This window comes from Jatropha curcas, chromosome 2 (genome assembly GCF_041381405.1).
Source record: "Jatropha curcas cultivar XTBG-Jc1 chromosome 2, XTBG_Jcur_1.0, whole genome shotgun sequence".
Taxonomy (NCBI): domain Eukaryota; kingdom Viridiplantae; phylum Streptophyta; class Magnoliopsida; order Malpighiales; family Euphorbiaceae; genus Jatropha; species Jatropha curcas.
This window is the reverse complement of record NC_143152.1, coordinates 6,435,356-6,459,427: the sequence shown is the minus strand read 5'-3', so window position 1 is coordinate 6,459,427 and position 24,072 is coordinate 6,435,356. Positions and strand designations below refer to the sequence as shown.

The 24,072-nt window shown below is 31.2% G+C and overlaps 2 protein-coding genes and 2 long non-coding RNA genes across 6 annotated transcripts; 1 reads left to right on the top strand and 3 right to left on the bottom strand.

The window, feature by feature from the left end:
• Positions 1–497: 497 nt before the first annotated feature.
• On the bottom strand, positions 498–5,997 carry LOC105635889 (Vacuolar protein sorting 55 (VPS55) family protein). The gene is made up of 5 exons (XM_012219023.4): positions 5,935–5,997; positions 5,799–5,850; positions 1,808–1,847; positions 1,644–1,728; positions 498–897 (listed from the first exon to the last, which is right to left on the bottom strand). Exons 2-5 carry the CDS (start codon positions 5,829–5,831, stop codon positions 714–716), a joined length of 342 nt encoding a protein of 113 aa, XP_012074413.1. The 5' UTR covers positions 5,832–5,850; positions 5,935–5,997; the 3' UTR covers positions 498–713.
• Positions 5,998–8,799: 2,802 nt separating this feature from the next.
• On the bottom strand, positions 8,800–11,344 carry LOC105635888 (uncharacterized). Of its 2 annotated transcripts, XR_001046938.4 has the most exons (3): positions 10,827–11,239; positions 9,685–9,894; positions 8,800–9,437 (listed from the first exon to the last, which is right to left on the bottom strand). It is a non-coding gene; the product is annotated as an uncharacterized LOC105635888 (long non-coding RNA). The 2 variants fall into 2 exon arrangements; XR_016319380.1 differs by lacking the exon at positions 9,685–9,894 and having other exon boundaries at positions 10,827–11,344.
• Positions 11,345–16,872: 5,528 nt separating this feature from the next.
• On the top strand, positions 16,873–18,235 carry LOC149498141 (uncharacterized). Its single transcript, XR_016319427.1, has 2 exons — positions 16,873–17,666; positions 17,760–18,235. It is a non-coding gene; the product is annotated as an uncharacterized LOC149498141 (long non-coding RNA).
• Positions 18,236–18,888: 653 nt separating this feature from the next.
• On the bottom strand, positions 18,889–20,452 carry LOC105635887 (WD repeat-containing protein LWD2). Of its 2 annotated transcripts, none has more exons than XM_012219018.4 (2): positions 20,303–20,452; positions 18,889–20,116 (listed from the first exon to the last, which is right to left on the bottom strand). In XM_012219018.4, exon 2 carries the CDS (start codon positions 20,044–20,046, stop codon positions 19,030–19,032), a length of 1,017 nt encoding a protein of 338 aa, XP_012074408.1. In that variant the 5' UTR covers positions 20,047–20,116; positions 20,303–20,452; the 3' UTR covers positions 18,889–19,029. The 2 variants fall into 2 exon arrangements, with proteins under 2 accessions (XP_012074408.1, XP_020535643.1); XM_020679984.3 differs by having other exon boundaries at positions 20,286–20,396.
• Positions 20,453–24,072: the final 3,620 nt, after the last annotated feature.

Genomic DNA, 24,072 nt, shown 5'->3' with positions numbered 1-24,072 from the left:
TAATTTTTTTTGATTGTTCCTCAGAGTTCAAATCTCAAGAATGCTCAAAAAAATATGAAAACATAATAATCTGCTAAATTACAAAAAAATTTGATAAGATTCATCTATACTAAAAAGTGTATCATGATTTATTCACATACAATCTACATTTTGATTTTGAAAGGTTTTAAAGCGTTAAAATTACAAATTAAGCGAAAAATGAACAATAAAAAGATGAAGAACATAACTAAACAATAATTGTCATAAAGAAAAAAAAAAAGCGAACTATATTATTGTTCTGAGCTGTTGAGAACATTAGAAATTATTAAATTGTACTTTAAAAATAAACTTCATATGTTCTCATTATAAAAATTAAAATATCCTAAAACACTTTTTCCAACATGTAATAATAATATTGTTCATAAAAAAAGGAAAAAATAAAATAAAACCTCAATGCCAAACTGACTAAAGGTACTTAAAAGCAACAGAGCATGCACAGAACAAGACACTTATGCAACTTAAATAATGGTAACAAACTATATTTTGTCAAAGCAAAGCAAACATCATATCATCTTCTTCCTTTGAAAGATATACATCAAGAGAAATTTTTATACAAGGTGGGACATCGTGCATTTTCTTTCCCATATACACATATCATTAGTTGGTCCTAATTTATCCACTCAACGAAAGCATGCTACTCATTCATGGTAGGATTTTAGTAAGAGCTGTATCAATCACCAATCGTCCTCTAGACTGGCACGATGAAAACATAAAACCGTGCATACAAATATGAAGAACGATGTGAACTCGATCAACATTGCTCCTGTTTCGATCATGTGAGCATGCCGAAGGATAATTGGAATTGCTATGCTTCCGATAGCTGATGCCCCTGTAAGGAATTTGGCAGCATCTACCCAACTGCAATGTAAAATATTCAAAAAACTTAATGTTGCATATTCATGAATCTGACCAGTTAAAAAAGCCTATACATCAAATAACGCAAAATAATTGTCTCAAACAACCAAATCAGTCAGCATAATAAGATATGTTCATAATTTATGGATAAATAAATATCAAGTCTTTTAGATTTGGTCATAACTATAACCTCGTCTCTCTTGTTTGTTCAATACATTAATTAGTCTTTAAGGTTTAGCTCCATTAAACTATTAGTGCTCTGTTAAAAGTGTCATTTTTTCCCATTAAGGGACTAAATAATAATTCAATAGTAGATGTAATGGACTAAATGCTAATGTTAATATAAAATATTAGAGATCAAATAGTTAAATATTACATAGTACTTTAACTTCTAAATCACACTTTTTCGATGGAATGACTAAATAGTTGAACATGTCTATACCTCAAGGACCAATCAGCGTATTCACCAAGAAGAGGAAAAAAATTGTGATTATGACCAAACCCAAGGGATTGAATAGTTATTTACCCATAATTTCTCCAGGAAATGAAATATTGCATGAGAAGTGTTTCAACTTAAAAAGCAAAAAAATGCAAATTATCTGTAAAGCTGAAAGTTATTGTGAAAGATATCAATATGAACCTAATAGTAACTTCCATGTGCTTTCGCATGGTACAGATATATAAGAGTAATCAATAAAGGAACCACATGGAAGTAGTTTACATAAGGAGGTGCCTAGTTAAGTACTCACCCCCCACCATCCCGGCTAATCAGAAACTGAGTAGACCCACCTCCAAAGAATAAACAAGGCATAGGAACCAGCACGTACATGAGAGCTATTAAACGACAAACTCACATCATCACCATAAATGTGAAAAATTTAGGCATATAAATCAGATATCAAACAGTCCAAACCTGATAACATTGGCCACCAGTTGTTATATATTGCACAAGCCTGCCATCGGAAAAAAAAAAAAAAAAAAAAAAAAAAAAAAAAAAAAAAAAGAATAAATCTAATTACTAAATAAATTAACAAACAAATATTATCTAATCCATTTGTAGAAGAGTTCTACATTTATATTTCTTTCAGCAATTAGGGCACCACCAGACCCTATCCACCATGTTCATATGTTCATTTGATATTTATAAACAGGTTTAAAATGTTAATGGACTTAAAAATAAATAATCACTTCAGAGGTGGATTATTATTATTATTATTATTATTATGTAAATGTCTAATAATTATTCATATAGGATTACTGATTAATTCTCAAATTATTATACGGAAGCACATTTTACAGGATTAGGTTTATAAAAAAATATTTTTAAAAATATATTTACCAATTAAACATCCATATAAATTATACAGGTTTGGATTGTATGCCAGCAGAGTTTACAATCTTTGGGACAAATACAAGTGGAGATTGATTTTATTCAATATTCGAATTTGGAATGTGTGGGTAGAGCAACATTCCAAATATCCTACACATTGCAATTTCAGAATTATTGAAATAGAATAGCACATTGGAGAGAAAAAATTTTCACATGGTAATTTCAAAATCATACTTGGCTCCATAAAATTATAGTATTTCTCTGCAGCTAGGTGCTCTAAATCAGGACTAACAAAGCAATGACATTAACTTTATAGTTCATGCCTTTTTTATCCTCACCAAAATACTAAATTGATTCTTATAAATGTCTCCAAATTCATCAGTAAAACCCAGTGTTCTTCAGAAGATATAGTGACAAGTATTCTGTTCCCTCCAACTCCGTGTATGTTCTTATCCATAATCTTGTCATAAAATTCTGATTTGCATAATCAAAAGCCTTTTTAAAATTCAACAGCATTGGTAATCTTATATTTCTTCCTAACATCATTAACTATGTTATCAATCCCCAAATCATCAGTTTGCCTGTCTTCAATAAAAACCATGTGATTGGAAGAGCAATATAACTAAAAATGAAGACAACACTCCGTCAACATTAATAGAATTATCTTTCTAAGAAACAAGGGTGAAAAAAGTAGAATCTAGTCTCCTGTATTCAAACTTCTAACCACATCAATAGCAGTATAGCATGTAATTTGTCATCCTTAATAATATTCCATAAGACTTGAAGAGCACTTTTCAAATGTCTAGCAAAAAAGGAAAAAGAAAAGAAAACACCATCCTAAATTGTTCATCCTCAAAATGCCAGTACAATGATCTAGATTCCCTTTTTTAAAAAAATGGACATAATCCAAAATGATTTTTTTTTCATATCAGCATAAAAATAAACCTAAGAACAAGTAAAAATATAGGATTTGAAAATAGTCTCACCAACCAGTTTCCAAATTTTTCACTACTCTCCCTCCTTCCTCCGAACATTGGCCAATCAATGGGAAAACCAAGTTTTGGAATCCCCAATCCCCTTTCTCCACCTACTTCTATCTAGCTTTCTGCCCCAAACTAGTTCTTCTTTCAAAATAACCTACTCAAATCCATTCTTAAGTTGCATTCTCCCATTGATATGCTACCAAGGAAGACCACCCTTTACCTACAACTATTTAAATCCCTATTTTCCACTTTAATTGCATTTTCAATCTCAGTTCTTATATAGGCAATAGTTTCACATTCCAGTTTTAAAATTTATCCTTGAGATATATTCAGCTTCTTCCAACCTAACCCTCCTATCATCAAATACTTCCCCCGAGACTTCTTGCAAAGGCTCTAAAAGAAATGATAAAGAAGACTTATATTCACAAATTTAAATGAAGTAGGGTCCTATTCTAATGTCCTATTTCGTCCAACTCCATTAGAATAGGATAAGAGATTAGGAAGCCTAAAAGGACCTCCTAAAAAATATCAGAAAAAACATCAGTCATTAATAAACAGAAGCCTACCGATGTTGGTGGCAACAATATGCTCACTGAACCTCAAAAAAAGAGAATTAAACAAGGTAAGAAAAGCTAAGTTTCCAAAACTTAGGAGTTGTATAAACCTCTTTTTTCCATTGCTAGATCATATCATGTATTCATGGTTGCAAAGCCCTGCTTAAAAAGCCTCTGGGAATGGAATATGTGACTTGTTAAAGAGAAGGGGGGCAATGTTGAATGTCCTAATCCAACCAGACTTGGATCAACAAGAGTATAATCTTGAATTTATTTCAACAGTAAATAAAATTAAAGAGCATAGCAACACATATTATTAGTTTCGACTATGCCATAGTTTCAGAAATCCATAATGTAACAATGAGGCTTAATAAGATGATAACTGAGGAGTTATTTCTCTATACTACACAAATGATCTTAAGAAAGTGAGCCAACCAAGGGCAGCACTAAACAATTAAAATTCACTTCTTTTTTTTCATACTTGAATTGAGCTAAAGCAATCATGAGCATGATATGTGCTCCAAGAACATAAAACAGTAACTAGCTTATTCATGCAGACAAATTCAATTACAGTCTAGCCAAACACCACGTCTTTAATCATTAAATTAGCAATCTCAGCAGATAATAAAAGCTTGCGTACTTCTTGATTGTTCTTTGCAAGCTTCATGGCACCATCTTATTTTTCATATTTTATGTGTAACGCTATTCTTGACAAGTTATTTCTCAATGAAAGTTAGGCATATTGCAGTCCAATAATATGTCACATACTAACTCATTCAGAAATCAACCTTTAAAACATGAACCTCAAAATGTTTTGGTCTAAACTCCTTGAGGGATTTAAATTAATGGCTTGGGACGGCTGCTCAAAATGAATGTAGATAGGACCCCGAGATCCATAAAGAAGGCCGATTAACTAGAATATATCCCAGCATAAATTCAAGCTTCCCTTCCTACATGCAATATAGGACTAGGACTGCTTGTTTAAGCCTTCTCTTCCTTCAGTCTAATCCCCCGATCCCGTGACTTGCCTTTCATTTACTTGACAGGGAATATAAGAGTAGAATTAATAGAAGCATGGCAATTTATATAAAAAATCTGCAAAAGCTTACACCCACCTTTTTTTTTCCCCATATTTCAGCAACACAAACTAGATAATCAAAAGTATAGACCTTTTTCTATCTACTAATTGCTTGCTTCTAATAATTTTTACAGGATTTTTCAAATTTATCCCACATTCTTTCGTATCTTGTCCAATTGTATCTTAGTTCAAGAATTCCTGCTCCAAAATGAAAAAAAGAACTAAAAGTACCACACTAAACTAAAGATTCAGTCCCCTTCTGGTTAACCTTGCAAGTGAAAATGAAATGAAATTCCACTCCAATATTGCATTTGGCACAAAGAATAAACTGAAGAAAGTTAGAACTCAATGGAAAAACTAACAGAATGCAATAGCCATTTGCCATTGCTTTTATTCGTATCATATTCCTTATGGAATCTAAAACAACACTCACGTGACAAAATCACACTTTCTGAAATGCTTCTCTCTCAATTTTTCCAGGGATTTAATGTGTTGACAAGCTTTGTCAATGATAAAATCTCAAGCGCCCCCATGGCTATTAGAGTAATGTGATCAATACATCATATTAATTGAAAACGGAATCAGATTATCTAGAGTGAATTTACTTTTCTTATACCATTCTTTGCAAAGAAAATAGTGTCACAATCAAAGATAATTTGACTCGTCAAGAAAAGTGAAACAAAGTAATTTGATCAGAAGAAGGCGCTGTCAGAATATAGGAGGATCCAATCTCTTCCATATTCATCTTGTAAAAGTAAAAGCCAGGTAAAGAGAGACAACCAGCCAAAATGAGGCATAAAAATAAAAATACATATAAAAATTAGCTGATACCGAAAGATGAAAATCCCACCAGAAAGTAAGTAACATGATATTAAATGCATGAAATATATTGAAAACCTTTTAATTGATAGTGATAAAGCAGAGACATCATGATGCAACCAATCTGATTGAATACATACCAATATCTGCAATAGAATACTAGCTGAAAACATAAAAGCAAGCCCAGCAAGCCTGCATTTCAATTAAGACATGTTATATATCATCTTACTCAAGTACAGAACAAGCTGAAATTAAAGATTAAAGCATCCAACTTACACTGCAGATAGAAGTCCATGTCCATTCAGCAACCAAAAACAGCAATGCACCAAAGCAAAAATAGTTAGCAATAGACACCATCTAATATAATAAAAGATTACATTGTAATACTACCGCAAGCCTTCAAGATTAATAAGAACTAAAAATAAACACAAAATTGCAGTAGTTAACATCAAAACACATAAACAAGTATGAATAAACACAGTCCATCGTTTCTATCTATCTTAAAAGTAATCAGTAGCAATTAGCTACAGGAATCCTTAGAACACATAAAATTCTAGACCTCAATACTAAGCGAGTTCCATTAGCAGACTGACTAATTTAAATCAAATATATAAAATTAACTAAACGATAGTAGAAGATCCAATTTTCAAGCATTAAGTTTCTGTCCTGTTAATCTTTCCCTTGCACTTTTTGCCAAGAATCAAACAAACGGTTAGCTTCTAAATAGAAATAACACAAATTTCGGTGAATTAAACTCGAAATTCCATAATTTCCAAGAGCAAACCCTCGAAAAGTAAACGAAACCCCCAAATTAAACGAAACACAGGAAAAAAGCACAGCAAAACAAGGAAGCAAGAAGCTAATCTCGGCTTAAATGATAGAAGAAACCAGTACTTACTTACGAAAGCAGAGATTAAGAAGCGTACCTTCAATAGTCATGGCCATTTTCCTGTTTGATCACTGCGCATCAAATGCGTTTCAAGTGGCGAAGCGAAGGTTCCTTTTCCTTTTACTTTAAAAAAAAATATATATATATATATATAAAAATATATATATATATATATATATATCTTATTGAGCACGCCGGAGATGGACGCGCAGTCAGGCTTGGGTCTTTTAAAAAAGAGCACAAATTTTTCGGCTCTTGAAATTTATTCCTTTTCCCTATTGAAATTCAACCCTCGTAATTTTATTTGTGCTCGATGGGGGCATCAAATTGTTTTTGATTATATTGATTAATCTATTATCAAATTAATTTTTTAATCATGAATAATTATCAATCTATAATCTATATTTATATCTATAATGCACATTGCATCAAACTATTTTTGATTACATTGATTAATCTATTATAAAATTAATTTTTTAATTATAAATGATTATCAATCTATAATTTATATTTATATTTACAATGTTAGAATCCATAGACGAGTATAAGCACATTCATAACTCGTATATTAACCCATGTCCATTATATAATTAATTTGTTTAATTAATTAATCTATTATCAAATTAATTTTTTAATTATAAATGATTATCGATCTATAATTTATATGTATATTTACAATGTTAGAATCCATCGACGAGTATAAGTACACTCATAACTAGTATATTAACCCATGTCCATTATATAATTAATTTGTTTAATTAATTTAATCAATTGTGATATTTAGATAAGTTTAAATTAAATATTATTTTAGTTGGTTAAGGAATAAAATTTAGAGTTTTAGTGGAATTACTGTTACTCACGACAGTCCAACTAAAATAAAAAGGTAGGAGAAGATGATGTCAAGTAAATAATCCCATTACCCATAACAGATCCCGATTTAGTAATAGCCTTACTACGAAACTCTGCACTAGGACAAGTGATCATTCTAATTGCTCCCTTCTTGTAGAAACTATTCATGAAATACTAGATTAATCCATGATAGGAGCATTTTCCACTTCCCCTATATCTATCCTCGACAACTCTATACATATAGAAGGGATGATCATATACCGAGCCAAGCATAATTAAATAGAGACTCCTCTCTTCCTTTAAACAACATTTCCATATTATTTATTAATAGGCTTTATGAACTCGTTTCATGTATGATACCACATTTCTATATTATCTATTGATAGGCTTCGTGAACTCATTTCATTTGTGATATTAGAATCTCTCAGTCATGTGGATTAATTTATAGGTTTAATTTTATCTTACACGCTTTCCTTACCGTTTTGTATAATTGTTCTTTCTGTTCATCATTCCTCGCCATCATTGGAGTCTTATAGATACACACCATAATTTTCTATAACACATTGCAGAAAATTATAAAATAAATCAAATATATATTATACATATATACATAATTATTGATTTCACGATATATAATACTCTCAACATATACAATAGAGGTACCTAAAATTTGTAAACTGTACAATTAATATAAACATATTTACACCTAAATATATCGACACATTCAATTGATATACAAACTAGAACACAAGGCATTCAAGCTTTGATACCAATACTAAAAAAATATATATGTACCCATGCATGAAAATAAAAGCGGGTGGGTTAAATACCTGCCTCAATAGCACAATAGAAGATAAACCTTACCTTTGTAGCACAGCAGAAGATAAATGTCACGACTCATTTTCATAGAAACCAGCACTAGGGTCCACGTGGACTTAAGGCCACTGAGACCCGTAGTAAGTCTGGAACACTATTTTTCAATCAATGAATCCATAAAGATATCCCAAGAAGACAATCCCAATAAAAATATTCAATTGGATGACTCAATATATTGATAACAGTCCAAAATCATTTCAAGACCCTAATTCAAATACAAATATACATATTCATCACTTATTATTTATTCAATTTTTCTCGAGCCTATAGCATATGCATTCACAAAATATAATCGAAACCTCATTCATTGGACTCCAGTCAAATTTTAAACCATAGATTCAAATTTTCTCAAAATAAAGTTCATATTTAATTATTATTGTTACATACATAACACTCTTATAGTAATTGCGGATACTGCAACTGTTCCAAAAATTAGAGGAACCTAGCTAAATAGAAACTATTGTACAAAATCTAATTATTACTTTAACAAACTTTATGAGGGAAGGAAGAATAAAGTTTCAGATAGATGCAAAACGGAGTTCAACATCATATACATATAATAGAGTCCTGAAATAAAAAGCCAAATAATTTAAATAACTACAGAAATTAGAAATTACTTTTCTAGCTGTGCAGGGAAGGATGCAGAGCTTCAGTAGGAACAATGGAGAGTCTACTCCTTGAAAAAGTTAAACAAAAAAGGAAACGAGTTTTGCAACTCAGTGAATAATAATAAATAATGCATAACACAGGCGATCACACGAAATGTTTCCTAAAATACTTAAATGAACATACAATCAGTCCAGAACATGGCACAACGCCAGCACTCACATATAAATACACCTTCACATAATCAAACAAGTGGAGATTGGTCAGTGGCATCACCGAAACTACCGACGAGCCGTTCTCACACATGGCCCACTCTCTCAAACGTGTGCACCAGGGAGCGGATCTCCATACATAGTCGACCGGTCAAATCTTCACTTGAACAGCCTTCGCATTGTTTTTCCATTCTCTCTTTTTTTTTTTTTTTTTTTTTTATTAGCAACAGGAGGCCACATGTGGTTTTTCCATATCAATCATATATATATATGCACAAGGGGACGCCGATCTCCCCATACATGGTCGACGGTATCGCAAATCGCCCTCACAAATCCGTGGTGACCCACTTCATTCCAATTTCACACAAACAAGGCACAGCAATTTCACAGTATCAATAATCAAACAATTCATTCAGCATAATGCCCCAAATGAATCATTAATATGCAAACATTAAAATATAATTATATATTAATAATAACATAATAATATAAATACAAATATAAATGCTAAGTTATCTTTTATATAAATATTTCTTTATAAAGTAAATAATATATGTATGCAAATGATGATATGCACTATTTATTATTACTCACTATGATATTAAAAGAAAGCAATGTATCCTTGACTCTGATCCGGAGGGGCTAAATAGGGACCAAGACAACCGAAGATCATAACAAAAGTAAATGAGAAGCTGCCACCAGAACCCAAACTAAACTACTTAATTATCATCATAACTTAGTCTAGAGTTATGGAGATTCTGTTGGAAATCTGGCAGAGTCTCCCCTCAAACTGGACTACTCCACCTGTTTAGAAACACCAATTCAATAAAAATTTCTTAATGCTCATCCATCGAGCAATACTCATCAATATATTTCCATCCGCCGTAATCATTATTTATTCTTCTTAATCATTTGTCTAATTATTTACTAAATTCATGTCGATACCAACTAATCATCACATTCTTAGTTTATAAAAAACGCTATATAATTACAATAACAAAATAAAAAAATGACAAATAGTCCTTTCCCTTTTATTATGAATAGTTTACTAACTATATCCCATCATTTGCACCAAACGCATCCAAGCTCAACTCATCCATAATTGTACCATAGGGTTAATGCATTCTTTAACTAACAACTAAATTGCAAATTACTAAAAGATAGCCCAATTGTCTGTTATTGATTCGTGATTTACACTTAAAGATAATAAGATTCAATATTATAATCATATAGAACTAAAACTTCCTTAACTTTGATTCACAACAATAATCGATTCTAGATAATCTCAATTAAAAATTATCTAATTGACTAAGTCTTTCTAAGGTCAGAAGGTCTCTTGTTTAGTTGATTCCTGTGGATTTCGGCTTAGAAGCATATATATTAAATTTCATTATCAATGATTCTATTACTAAATGAAGTCGAACTGCGATTTCAATTGCATATACAAGATCTAGGAGTCAAATTCTACATTCTGAGTTTTTGGATGCTCGCGGGCCGCCGCAGTCACTGCCGTCCATGACGGCCAAATTTCAACGTTTTTCATACTGAATCGTTCTAAATTCCATGAAACTTATAAATCTCTTATCAATTTTCACAAATCATGCCATTATTTAATAAAATTCCAATTTATTTCAATATAAAACCTAAATACCAAAATCTTTCTAAATCTTCAATCTATCCATAAATTACATAAGAGATATCCAAATAAAAGTATTAAGAGGTAGTAATCGACCTACCTGATTAAGGGAAGTCGTTGGAGCGGCTTGGAGTAGCCGGAGAAGGATTGTCACACACTCCCTCTCTCTTTCTCTCTTTCTGTTGTGAGGGAAACAGGCCAAAGGGTGGCCTAGCTATTGTATCAAGGAGGACCGAGGGTGAGGCTCAGGTGGCGCAAACGGCATTCTTTGGCCATTGATCAGTCTGGAAATGGGGGAGGGGCGTAGGGTGCTGCGATCGGAGCTTCGCAAAAAAGGAGAAGGGGGAGAGGGGTTTTTGGTCCGATTCGGTTCTTCCTCAGGTCTTAAGTAATTCCGGTTCGATTTCAACAAAACTTTTAGATTTGAATTGGTTTGCTCTATTTTTATTTGGTTTGGATTGGTTCAAGTTGGTTTTAGACTATTCTTTTTTTTTTTTTTTTTTTTCAATGATTCTTAATGGGTTTTCTTGATCTCTCTAGAATTCTCTTTAATTTGAGTTTGTTCTACAATGATTTTCTAGACTTCTTATTATTTTTTTTATTTTTTTAATTAATTGCCACAAACTATCACTTAATAATTTATCAATGAAATTCTCGGGGTTTAATGAAAATTGGATTTTCGATATCTCAATATGGGCTCAAGCCCAACATGATTTTTACCTGGGCTAAATACCATCCAACCTGCTTAGTACTCATATAGGAAATTTAGGATTTTTGATTGAATTAATTCAAAAAGTTTTGAAAATAGAATTAAGGGCGCTACAATAAACCTCTAGCCTTGTATCACCGGTTTACCAATCGTAGAAGAAACCACAAAAGCTAGGGCTTTATCTTCCGTTGCGTTACAAGAGATAGGTATTTAATCCATCCGCTTTTATTTTCATGTATGGGTGCATGTTTATTTCTTTTACATGTATAATATATCTATCTATACTATATATAAATGTGGCAATAGAGACGAATAATAAAATTTCTTATATCACCCTTATTGAAGTTTCAAATATCCTAAAATTATCTTAGTCATAGCCAATTAGAGAATTCATTTTATTACTTGATTGAATATAATTTATAAAAATTATTTTTCAAATAAATATACATAGATAATTAAGCATTTCAAAATTTTAAGTTTTATATTTTTTAAATTTAATTTTTAATCAATATATATAATAATGATTTTATATTTTATTTTTAAATATTTGATTCAATTTTGATTATAATTTAAAATATTTTATTTAGGAGAGATAAAAAAAGAAAAGTATATTTTTTATATTAATATTCTTTATTTCTTTATATTTGTATGATTTGATTGGATATATATTTTTTAAAAATAAATTTTAAATAGAATATACATAATATTTTATTCGGGAGAAAGATATAAAAAGGAAAAAAATTATATTTTTATTAATATTTTTTTCTTTATATTTGTATGATTTGATTTGATATTTTTTTATAAATAAATTTTCAAACATAATATATATGATTAAGCCTTTTAAAATTTATTTTTAAATAAAAATAAATTAAAAATTAAATTTTAAGATTATATATAATATTTTATTATTATATCTGTATATCTATTTACATTGAAACTTTTTTGTTAGGTGATATGATAGAATTATACATATATAACAATAATGAATTTTGTTAGACGATATAAATTGAACTGAAGTGTATTTATTTGTATACACTAATCATTATATTTACATTAATCTCATATGAAATATTTTTTTTAACATTATAAAAATCTAAATAATATAGACAAAAATTATAATCAATAGTTAATATAAAAAAAATAAAAATGAGTATAAATAACAAGTAAAAAACTGAGGAATAATCATTTAAATTTTTTTCATGGTTGTAGAGAAAATTAAGGGTGCCTTCGAAGATGATAAAATGTTTCTTTATGTAATCTTTTTTTATTAATTAATTAATTTATTTATTTATTTTAAATGTGCAACTTAGTACAATAGAGAAACGCAATACTTGAATAAACTCATTAACCGTCACGAGTCATTTCCATGGACCGGATCGGCACTGGGGCCTAGGTAAACTTAAGGCCCTCGAGACCCATAGTAAGCCTAAACTACAAAACTCATATACTCTACACATAAAATTTTAGGAACAGTAAACCCATATAAATTAGATATATATGTATATATCTAATAAGCACACATTACTGGCTCAATCTCAGATGTCTCGAATAAAACATACTTCGGGGCTAATGATAATACATCTCGTTCATACTATGAGCTACTGGTAATACATACGCTTGGAGAAAATAATAAAATCATCTATGGACTCATAAATTAACGTACCTATTTTAATACACGACTAAAGGTACATAATTCATACAACTGTAGAGTTCACTAACAGATAAATACAAATAAGTCCTCGTACATATAACTATTTAATAAATTAATATCTAAAAATAGCAAATTCTTTTCTAGCTCTTGGTGAAAGAAATAGAGCTTTAACCGGGACATAGAAAAATCTACTTCCTAAAAGTTTAAACAAGAGAGATGTGAGTTTGTTAATGAATATTAATTATTGCACAACACATATATTCACACGAATGTATAAATATATCAATCTAGTCATCCAATTAGATATATGATCATGCAGGCGATCACACAAATGACACAACAACAACAACAATCACAATTATTAATACCTTCACATGATCACATCACGTGGAAATTGGTCTGCGGCGTCACTGAAACCCTCGATGAGCCATCCTCCTACATGGCCTATCCTCTCATGATGTGTGCATCAGGGAGTCAATCCCCTATACATGGCCGACCAGTCTATTCCTCACTTGAAAACCCTCTCATTGTTTTTCCATTCCCTCTTTTCTTTTCCATACCAACAGGAGGCTACTCTGTGGTTTTTCATATTATCTATATCATATCATCAGGTGCACACGGGGCCGCCGATCTCCTCATAGCTGGCCAACAGTCAAATTCCATATTTTCATCATTTACAGGACCGTCCTTATAGACCTATGGTGACCCACTTCATCCCAACTCCACACAAACAAGGCATAACATTATCACAATACAAATAATTAAGCTTTGCAATTAAATGCAAGTATATCAAGTAATTAAACACTAGCATGCAAGGGTTCAAATAAACATTCATATGTCAATTCAAATAGACATGAGAGCATTAGATAATAACATAATAATTGGTTCTTGAAACATAGATACATAAATAAATAAATAATATAAGTAAATAAAGAACTTTTTTTAAATATTTCAAAGTATAGAATTAATCTAAATAAACCCATTAACTTATTTATTATATGTGATTAGCCTAGATTCTATCGAGATTTCAGCAGAACCTCCCATAAAATTTGATTATACCACAATTTAACCAAAAATTCTCAAAGCCCATCCATCGGGCAATTTACAACAACTAATCGTGTCCGCCATAACACCATTATTCATTCGTCTAAACACTTACTCCATTCATACAGCCCATCCGACGGGCAATCAACCAAACTAATTTCCCTTCCTCCATATCAAGTAATAGTATAAATATCTAATCACAATACAAAACTTTAGCTATTAATAATCCAAGATTAAGCATCATTATTGGCCATTTACTACTTACACAAAAATGTTGCCTTACCCTACTATCTAAGGTTAAGCTGATTCATAAGGTAACTAATGAATGAATATAAACATTTACCTAATCTCTACATCCTACTAGTTTAAAGTATCCATATATTTTCCAAATAACAACTAATTTGCAATTTAGTTAATAGATAGCCAAATAACAACTAGGTTCATATTTCATGCTATAAAGTAACTAATTCAAGGTTTTATATATTTGTATAACCAAAACTTCTATCAATTTTAAATCATACTGATAATAATCCTAACTATCTTTTTTTAATGCTAGTTAGGTCCAAATATACACTTAAATGCATTTAATAAAATTCCAAATTCTAGCCACTAAAACCTTCATTTAAATCCTCCTAAAATCTCCAACTAATTCACATCTTCAAAGCCTAATATTTCAAAGTCCCGAAATTAACTATCTATTTGAAATCAACTAAATTACCGAGTAAATTTAAACTTGAAATTTATACTAAAAATTTGGAATTGGGTCTTAGAGCGTGCCAATCGAGATTTGGACAACGATTCCACAATCCACGCAAGAGAGGAAGATTCTGTCTCTTGGTGCCTTGCTCGAGGTCCTCGGAACGCCGCCGCCGACCCGCAATGCACGGTGGCCGGTAAATCCCAAACAACCTAGAATTTTGCAATACTTACACCAAAATGCTCGAAATCACTCGTAGAAGCTGAATTTGGTGTCGTTTTGAGGAGATAGTGGCTCCTTTGGCCTGATCGACCGCCACAGCCATCTTCACGCCACCATCCATGGTGGTTTCAATTCCTTCCACCAAATCCGTCGATTCTTGGATGGAAAATGTTCGCACAAGAGGGAGGAACTAATCGGAGCTCACCTTGAGGCCATCAACCGCTTGAATCGAGCTAAATTGTCGAAAATCAAAGGTTGGAAACTGTCGGCGGTGACAATCCCATTTTGCGCCGTTGGGGACTCTTTCCGCATGAAAGGAGGCCGGGAAAATGACCGGCGAGGCTTCGGGAACCAGTCGCCACTCACTCTCGTCGTGCGGTGGTTGGAAAACGGGGAGGGAGGGAGGAAAAAACACGCTGGCCCAAGGAAGGAGAAGAAGAAAAATAAAAGGGAAGCGGGTTTTAGAGCTTTCTAAGCCATTCGGTTCGATTTGATTCATGGTTTTGGCTTGATTTTTACTTGGTTTACAGGTTTTTCACTTGGTTTTCGAAAAATTCAAACTGATTTATGGGTCCGGTTGATTTATTTTTAATTGATTTAATATTTAACGTCCAATATAATTCTTAAGAAATTTAGAAAATTCTCGGTTAGAAGCTGCGATACTATACTTTGGGCTTGGGTCCAACTCGCGAATTTGGACACGGTTTAAGGTTATACAGTACTTACAGCCCACACAGTCAAAATCTTGATTTTTGATTTAACAAAAATTCATACGTTTCGAAAATAAAATTACGGGATGTTTCATTAACTGACCAATATTAGATTCTAACATGATTTGCTTTATAATTTCCTTTTATTGACTTGGCTTTAGTCCTTTTTTTTTTTTTTTTTTTGTCTATTAACATCAAATTTCATTAAATTACGTGCTTTTCCGTTAAAGAAGGGGTTGGTTTTTGATATTCAAATCGGTAATTGTTTTAATATAATTTGTTTCTTGTTATATAATGAATTCTTCAAAGAGTTTTATTCTTAATAATAATTTTTTGTTTTTCATTTTTTTCATTATTGAATTAATTTATAACTACTATCACTTTAACTTAATAATATATCTCCACTGCAATAAATAGATCGCCTCTTAATGATTAAATATTTTTAATTTTTTTGATATTTATTCTTATATCTGAAATCTGTTTAACTTCAGAGAAAATAGTATTCAAGAAACTGGAAAAAATCTAGAACTATATATCTATGTTTTGAGTTACTTATTGGATTTCAAGAATGTGCATGTGAATATATTGTTTTCTCTAATGCACTATGTAAGTAAAAAATAATTTTTTATTATTTTTCGATATAGTTGTATATAAATATTAATTTTGGAGTTAAGGGCAAGAGTTGAAGATTGAGTGATGCTTGATTTTTATTTTTTCTTTTTGGCATCTATTAGGATTTTAAGAATCTGTATTTATAAATTAGAAACTGAATGATTAAGTCTAGAGAATGTGTTGAGCTTTATTTTGAGTTCACTTTATTATATAAAAATAAAATTAAGTATATAAGAAGTAACATTACAAATAACTTGTATAGAAAAGTGTAATACAAATTAATTAATTAATTATATTTTAATCTAAATAAAAATTTATACTTTAATATTATATGGATAAAAAAAAATTAAAAGAGTACAAGAAGTAGTAGCTAACAAGTTCATTACATTGTTATACTACTTTTATGAAACAACCTGAATTTTTATTTTCAAAACTTTTCATTTAAATTTTAATAAACTGACACCCTAGAAAATTTATCTAACCAGTTAAATGTAAATATATGATTTGTATAGTTGATAACCCGAACAAAACTGATTGAAAAATCAAAAAAATCAATTGAAAACCATAATTTGAATCGAACCAAACCTGAATCAAACCAAACCAGCCCAAACCACCCAAACCCTTCCAGAATTTTCCCTCTTTCTTCCTATTTCCAGCTCTCACCTCACCCCTCTTCCCCCTTTTGCGCATTCCCAGTCGCCGGCGATCCTCCCGCGCCACCAGCACGTTGCCGCCGTCTCCGTCTCTCCTTCTCTTCCTCTTTGTTCTTGTTCCGGCGAACGCAAATCGCAGAGGTCGATAGGGACAGACTCCGCCCTCCGCGGATCTGTCGCGCCTCAGCTCCATTGCTGCTCCAGCGCGACTCCGGCCATCAAGAACGAGCTCGTCGCACCACCCACGTCGTCGCGCCGCCACCATCGCTCTGCAGTCGCGCCGCAGTCGTTCTCCTCCGCTCGATCGCGTCGCTACTCTTCAGTCCAGACTCCTCTGTCACCGTTTGGGAGAGCGGCAGCACCACCGGCGATCCCAGCCTCGATCACTGCTCCTCGTGACCTCAGCCACAGTCGTCGCTTGACGTCGCGCCGTTCGATCGCAGCTCTGGTGAGCACAGCTGCCCGTTTTGGTTGATTCAGCAACTGATCCTTCGCTGCTCTCCGTCTTCGGTGAGTTCTGGCTAAGGCCAGTAGACCTGGTCCCATCCCTGCCACAGTCAGTGGGCCAGCTCACTCCGGTTGTCTCTCCGGCGCGCGTAGACTCTGTCACTGGTCAAACAAGTTCCGGCAGGAATATATTGGGTATATAAATTTAATTTTGGACTATTTTTAGAATGTTTTTTTTTTTAGTATTTGTGGTTAGCTAAATTAATTTTTGCATTGATTATATTTTAGTATTCGCTGCTCTCCGTCTTCGGTGAGTTCTGGCTAAGGCCAGTAGACCTGGTCCCATCCCTGCCACAGTCAGTGGGCCAGCTCACTCCGGTTGTCTCTCCGGCGCGCGTAGACTCTGTCACTGGTCAAACAAGTTCCGGCAGGAATATATTGGGTATATAAATTTAATTTTGGACTATTTTTAGAATGTTTTTTTTTTTAGTATTTGTGGTTAGCTAAATTAATTTTTGCATTGATTATATTTTACCATATATTTCATTAGTGTTGATTTAATTGAGGAACCTTGATAATGATATATTAATAGAATTAAAGTGTGGATTAAGGTAGTTTAGATGTAATGTTATTGTAAATTATAATTTTGGTTGTGTGGTGATGTTGAGATTGAAAGAGGATGGGAAAAGTTGACTTGATTGATTGCCTGGCGGATGGACGGTGTGGATTGAATAAATATATAATGAATTGTTGATATTTTAGCACGTGGATAATCTAATTTTTAGGGGAGATGTTGCCTAAATTTCGATAGAAATTATATTATTTATAGAAAGCAAATATGTAGATAATTTATTAGAGCGATTCATGTATTTCCTATTTGTTTGATGTAGTCATTTTTCTGTGTTATTCTATATATATATGTACTTTTAATATTTATATATATATAATTATTTTAATAACATCAGTATATTTTATGCATATTTTATAAATATAATATGTTACTATATATTTTAAGGTTGTGCATTGAGATGAATTTGTATATTATGTAAAGTGAATTGCTTGATTACTTGTACGGGGAATTATTGTGCCTTGTTTTTTTATTAACTTTCCTATAACATCTTTATAATATAATTTGTGCCAATAATTAATATGTATAGAATTACTAAATATTTAGTCAAATATAACTATGAAGTGTAATAAAAACTAATTGAAACATGTGTTGAGATATTGATTTTTTTTATTGAAAAACTCTATAAACATTAATCAAAAAATTATTAATATAGGGGTATATATGAAAAAAGAAGGCTAAACGTTATGGTTGAACTAATTTAACTATTCATTATTAATCAGTGTGAAAAAAGAATCAGGTTATTATTATTATTATTATTATTATTATTATTATTTTGAGATTAGTTGATTGAATAATTAAATTAAAGTTGAATTCATGAAACCAAACAACCAGACAGTAGGTAGTCAAGCATGCATTTAATAACTAATTTGTACTAGTTGAATAATCATACAAGGAAAATGCCATGAAAAACTAATGTGTTCCTTCCAATTAAACCTTTAAGAGTTGTACTTTATTCAAAGTGGCTACAGCAATCCAATCCAACTCAACAGGTGACCAACATGTATTATTAATTTCAGCCATTGATCCGTACCACATGTCAGGTTCCATGTCACCGCCGCTGCCACCGCCGAAGACACCACTTTCGGACACTTCCCATATTAAAGCCCTAGAATCATCCCCAACTGAGCATATTTGCCGTCCGGTGACAGGAGCCCATGATATAGCATTTACGCTTGCTTTATGCTTAGATAGTTCCATTAAAGGAGTAGTTGGAAAGCGAATATCTAAAATCACTACTTTGTTACTATCCATACCAACAGTTGCTACAAATCTTGGATCACTCTTGTTCCACTCTAGCCTTAACAATGGACATTCTTGAATAGGGTTTTCGTAAATTATTGTTGATCTTTCTTTATCCCGTAAATCGAAAACTCTTACCGATCCGTCGCCAGAGGCGGAAGCGAAAACATTGTAGCCTCCCCAAGAAATATCATACACTTCTTTATCATGTGCAACTAGTTGAGAATCCACATTCTCTTTTTCTATATCCCAAATAGTACAGGTAGTATCTACGCTAGCTGTTGCGACACGCCGTACGTCAAAATCTGACCAATCGAAAGAAGTTATTGCTGAATTAAACTCGCTACTCTTATTCCCATTAAACAAACACTTTAGCTCAATCCGGTCATCGAAAATTTGCCATAACCGTAAGTAATCGCCAGAGGTGGCGACTATGTCGGGATTTGCACTGTCTTCCGAGGGGAAGAACATTAGTTTTGTAGGTGCATATGGGTGGTCGAAGATTAACCGGTTATCGGTAGAGAAATCACAACTGTCAAGATTGAATTGTACGAGTTCTACTTTGTTACTGTAGTCTTCAAGAAAGCTTCCAATGGCAAGACGGTGTCGTTTGTCATGGCGAACAGACCATGCCAGTGTATATATAGGCCATTTACCCATGTGGGTATAAACGCCTACTCTTTTACTATCTGAAGGGCTTTGCATGGTATGAAAAGAAGAGTGGATGAAAACCGCAAGAAAGCCTGTATTATATGAATTGAATCTCTGCAATATTCTGCACAGAAAATCAAGAAAACTAATTAATACCAAGAAAATGATAATGAAAGAATATATTGAGTCAAGATTTTTCAAGAACTAATGACTATAATATAAAGAAATGCAAAGCATGGAGATATGTCAACTAAAATTTCTTGTAATTGGGTTTTAAGGAGAGAGGAGAGGACCGCAGAGAGATGCTCACATATGGCTAAAGGACAGGCATGGCTCAGAGAAACAGAGAGGAGGGGCAAAGACAGGGGGGGACGGGCAGACTTCCTTGCATATGGGAAGATATAAAACAGAGGAAAGATTGAAGGCGAAATAAATGGTTGGGACCTTAGAGAAGGGAAGGTGAACCTAATGGTCAATGTCGCACGAGCACATAAAATGGTTGGTTTACTTTGAATCGGGTCTTAACTAAAGCCAGTTATCACGTTTTCACGGTCATGTACTTCACTTTACTTTCTTTATCTAATTATCTTTTTTTTCTTTTTTTACTTTTTCCTTTTATTCTTTTATTGGGGAGGTGTGTTATTTATGTTTCCATATATATTGGAAAATTCAAATCAGAAATTTAAAACTGTTGTCTTGTACATTTATATTATGTTGGAGTTATAACAGAATGTAACATAATGTAATTAAATGAATTTTTGGTGTAAACATTAGCTACTAAAATTAAAATTAGTCGCTAATCATTGCTCATAAAATATACGAATTATCCATGTATTAAAATTAAAGCTAACATAAATTGTTGCGAGTATAAATTTTTTTTTATTTTTGTTATTGAAGTTGTCTCAAAAATTATAAGATTATAATTTGGAACCATTTACATTAATAAAAAAAGACTTTTTACTTTTACAGGCAGCTTTTGTTAGTTTGGTTTATAATTCATAACTTGCAACAACTACTAAGATTCTGTGATTGGGGTTTAGGGTTTAGCGTTGTATTGTTGAGAGATTTTGGATCTTAATTAAGTTAGGGTTATACAATTTTTTTTAAGGGGAAGTGAGGCGAAATGTCATATTTAATGTTTCAGTTTTTAGTAAATGTCATAAAATATTAAATATTAAGAAGCTAACACATTTGGTCAAAAATAAAACGAAAATACCCAAAGTAACCTCAAACAACATGAAACTAATAGATTTGGTAAAAAAGGAAACGCTGAAAAAAAAGAAAACCTTAAAAAAAAGGAACACAAAGAAACATGAAATCTGTAATAGTAAAACCCCATATAATTTATCTGATTCAATAATGAGGATGACGACTACCACAACGACGGTAAATACGCTATATATATATATATATATATATATATATATATATATATATATATATATATATATATATATACACACACCAATTAACACATTAGATCAAATCAAGTAAAAACAGTGTGTATATATATACTATATTAGTAAATACGGTGTATATATATATACTGTAAACAATAAATACGAGATATATATATATATATATATATATATATATATATATATATATATATATATATATATATATATATATATATATATATTACAGTAAAATCAATTAAATATAGAAAATACATATATTATATCAGTATCAATCCAAACAGAATCAAGAGTTCTACCTTGTCTCTACAGAGCATAAATAACATAAATGGCGATGACAGTTTTTTAGCAAAAATTAAGTCGCTGATACGCTTATACAAAAATGAAATCACAGAAGAGAAATAGAACAAAAAAAAATCGTGGAACAATGCCAATAATGAGAAAAACAACTAACAACTGAAAATAACGAGAGCAAAAGGAAAAATAACGATAAAAAAAATGATAGACGGCAATAAAATGACAAAGAACAACACCGAAAATAATGGAGGCTGCAAAAAGACGGCAGCAGAAAAAGAAAAAAGGAAATTAATAAAAAATGAAACACTAAGCAATTAAAACAATGATAATTAAAATAGAAAATTAATAAAAAAGAAACACTAGGCAATTAAAACATTAACGCTTAACAAAATAAAAAGAACATAAAAGTAAAAATAAATCCAAACTGACAATAATTTAAATTGAAAAGTCAAACTGACGATCACTAAACATAATTTAAAAAAATATGACATATACTAAAATTACCCTTTGTTTCATTCTTAGAGTTATAACACGATTTTTTTCCCTTAAAAAAAAATTATAATACCTTTTTGTGCATTTGTAATTTTCATAAAGCATTTTTGATACAGTAAGTGCATGCCCATAAAGGACATGAGTCATATGAATAGTACCGAACAACTAATATCTATTGGGGTGATGCAATAATTTTCAACCACAAAATAAGGGTAATAATTAGTTTCCATTTGACGGAAATATTTTTTATAATTTTTTATTATTGAAAAAATAAATTAACGGAAAATATTGTTTTTGTCAATGGAAAATTTTTTAAGAAAGGAAAACATTTTACGGATATTAATAAACTTATTATAATTTTATAAATACATATTTTTTAATTTATTAATCATTAACAACCATTATTCCTTGTTACTGTTCACCACCACCACCACCATCATGGGCCACTATCGGCTACCAGTACCGGTCACTGGCGATTTTCATAATTTATCATTTTTTATTTTTTTTATATTTAACAATAAAATTTTTAAAATATGAAATTTATATTATTATTAATATTTTTATGGTCTTATGAGTTAAATATTTTAATATTTTTAAATTAATTTTCAATATTGCAACCAAAACAACGGAAAATAAATTATTTGAAAAACATTTGTCAAGAAAAACATTTTTTTAGAAAATACTTTCCTAAAATAAGTTATTTTCCTGAAATAAATAGAGCATTAAGTTAAAAAACAAATCATAAGAAATAATTTGGTATTAGGGACTAAATCAATCTCTAATTACATCTTTTCAATATGCATTTTACTGTTTCAAGTTACCTGTTTTTAAAATTGAACTAGACTAATGGGTCGGAACAGTCGGTCGGACCAGTTCAACTGTGAATCAATAATTAATCTAATTTGATTTGACACTTTAAGTCAAAAACTTTAAAATAAAAAAAAAAAAGATTACCAAAAAATTAAAAAATTGGATAAACTCAGTATACTCAGATTTTTAACTTTTATCCTACACACTATCAGCCTCTATACTTCACCGCCTATGATTAGGGGTGTCAAAACGAATTGTTGGGCCGAATTGATATAAATCCATTTAATACGTAGCATGGTTAGAGTCAATAACCATTTAATAATCATATTGAATATTTAAATATAAACACTATTTGAAAATGAAATAAGTGCTACCACGTTACAATAACTCATTTAATTTAATTAAATAGGTCATATGCAAGTAAAAAACTCTAACCAATTTAATTAAATGGTTTGTATACGAATCAAAAAAATCTAACACGCATAACACATATAACTCGTTTGGTATATATATTATATATAAAATTACTTTGTCAACCCTTAAATAAACATGTTAGATGAGTCCACTCATGTCACAGCTGGTCTAAACTCGTGTCATATATGAACTGTTCTTTTACTATACATATCCATTTAGATTTAACTCTTCTCTTAATGTTAGTATTAAGCGAATCACATTCTCGTATCATGATCTATTTTGATATGTATAATTATTATTATTTTTTTATCTTTACCCAAGGTGTTCCTATCCTTTATCATTACATTTACATCCATATATATTATAGATTTACGTAAAACTAAACGGTTGAATATATAAATTTACCCATGAACTTTACAACTTTAATCTGGTAGCACCCTCAATTTCGTGAATGACCTATCATGTACTTGAACTTATAAATTTTGATAATATCATACCCTTTTTGATACTAAAATATCAATAAGTTTTAGGGTTTTTGGTTATATATATAAAATATCGACTTAATATGTAATTAGCATAACATTTACAATAATAATTTCATAAATTTTAACATTTTAATGTGTTTAATTGATTTAAATTTTGCAAGTTG

What these genes read in the sequence shown, in the direction of transcription:
- LOC105635889 (XM_012219023.4), bottom strand. Translation starts at nt 5,831, where the DNA reads ATGTTTTCAGCTAGTATTCTATTGCAGATATTG. An exon ending in CTGGTGGCCAATGTTATCAG is followed by an intron (nt 1,729 to 1,807) that starts GTTTGGACTGTT and finishes GTCGTTTAATAG; the next exon opens with CTCTCATGTACGTGCTGGTT. An exon ending in ATTAGCCGGGATGGTGGGGG is followed by an intron (nt 898 to 1,643) that starts GTGAGTACTTAA and finishes TTTACATTGCAG; the next exon opens with TTGGGTAGATGCTGCCAAAT.
- LOC105635887 (XM_012219018.4), bottom strand. Translation starts at nt 20,046, where the DNA reads ATGCAAAGCCCTTCAGATAGTAAAAGAGTAGGCGTTTATACCCACATG.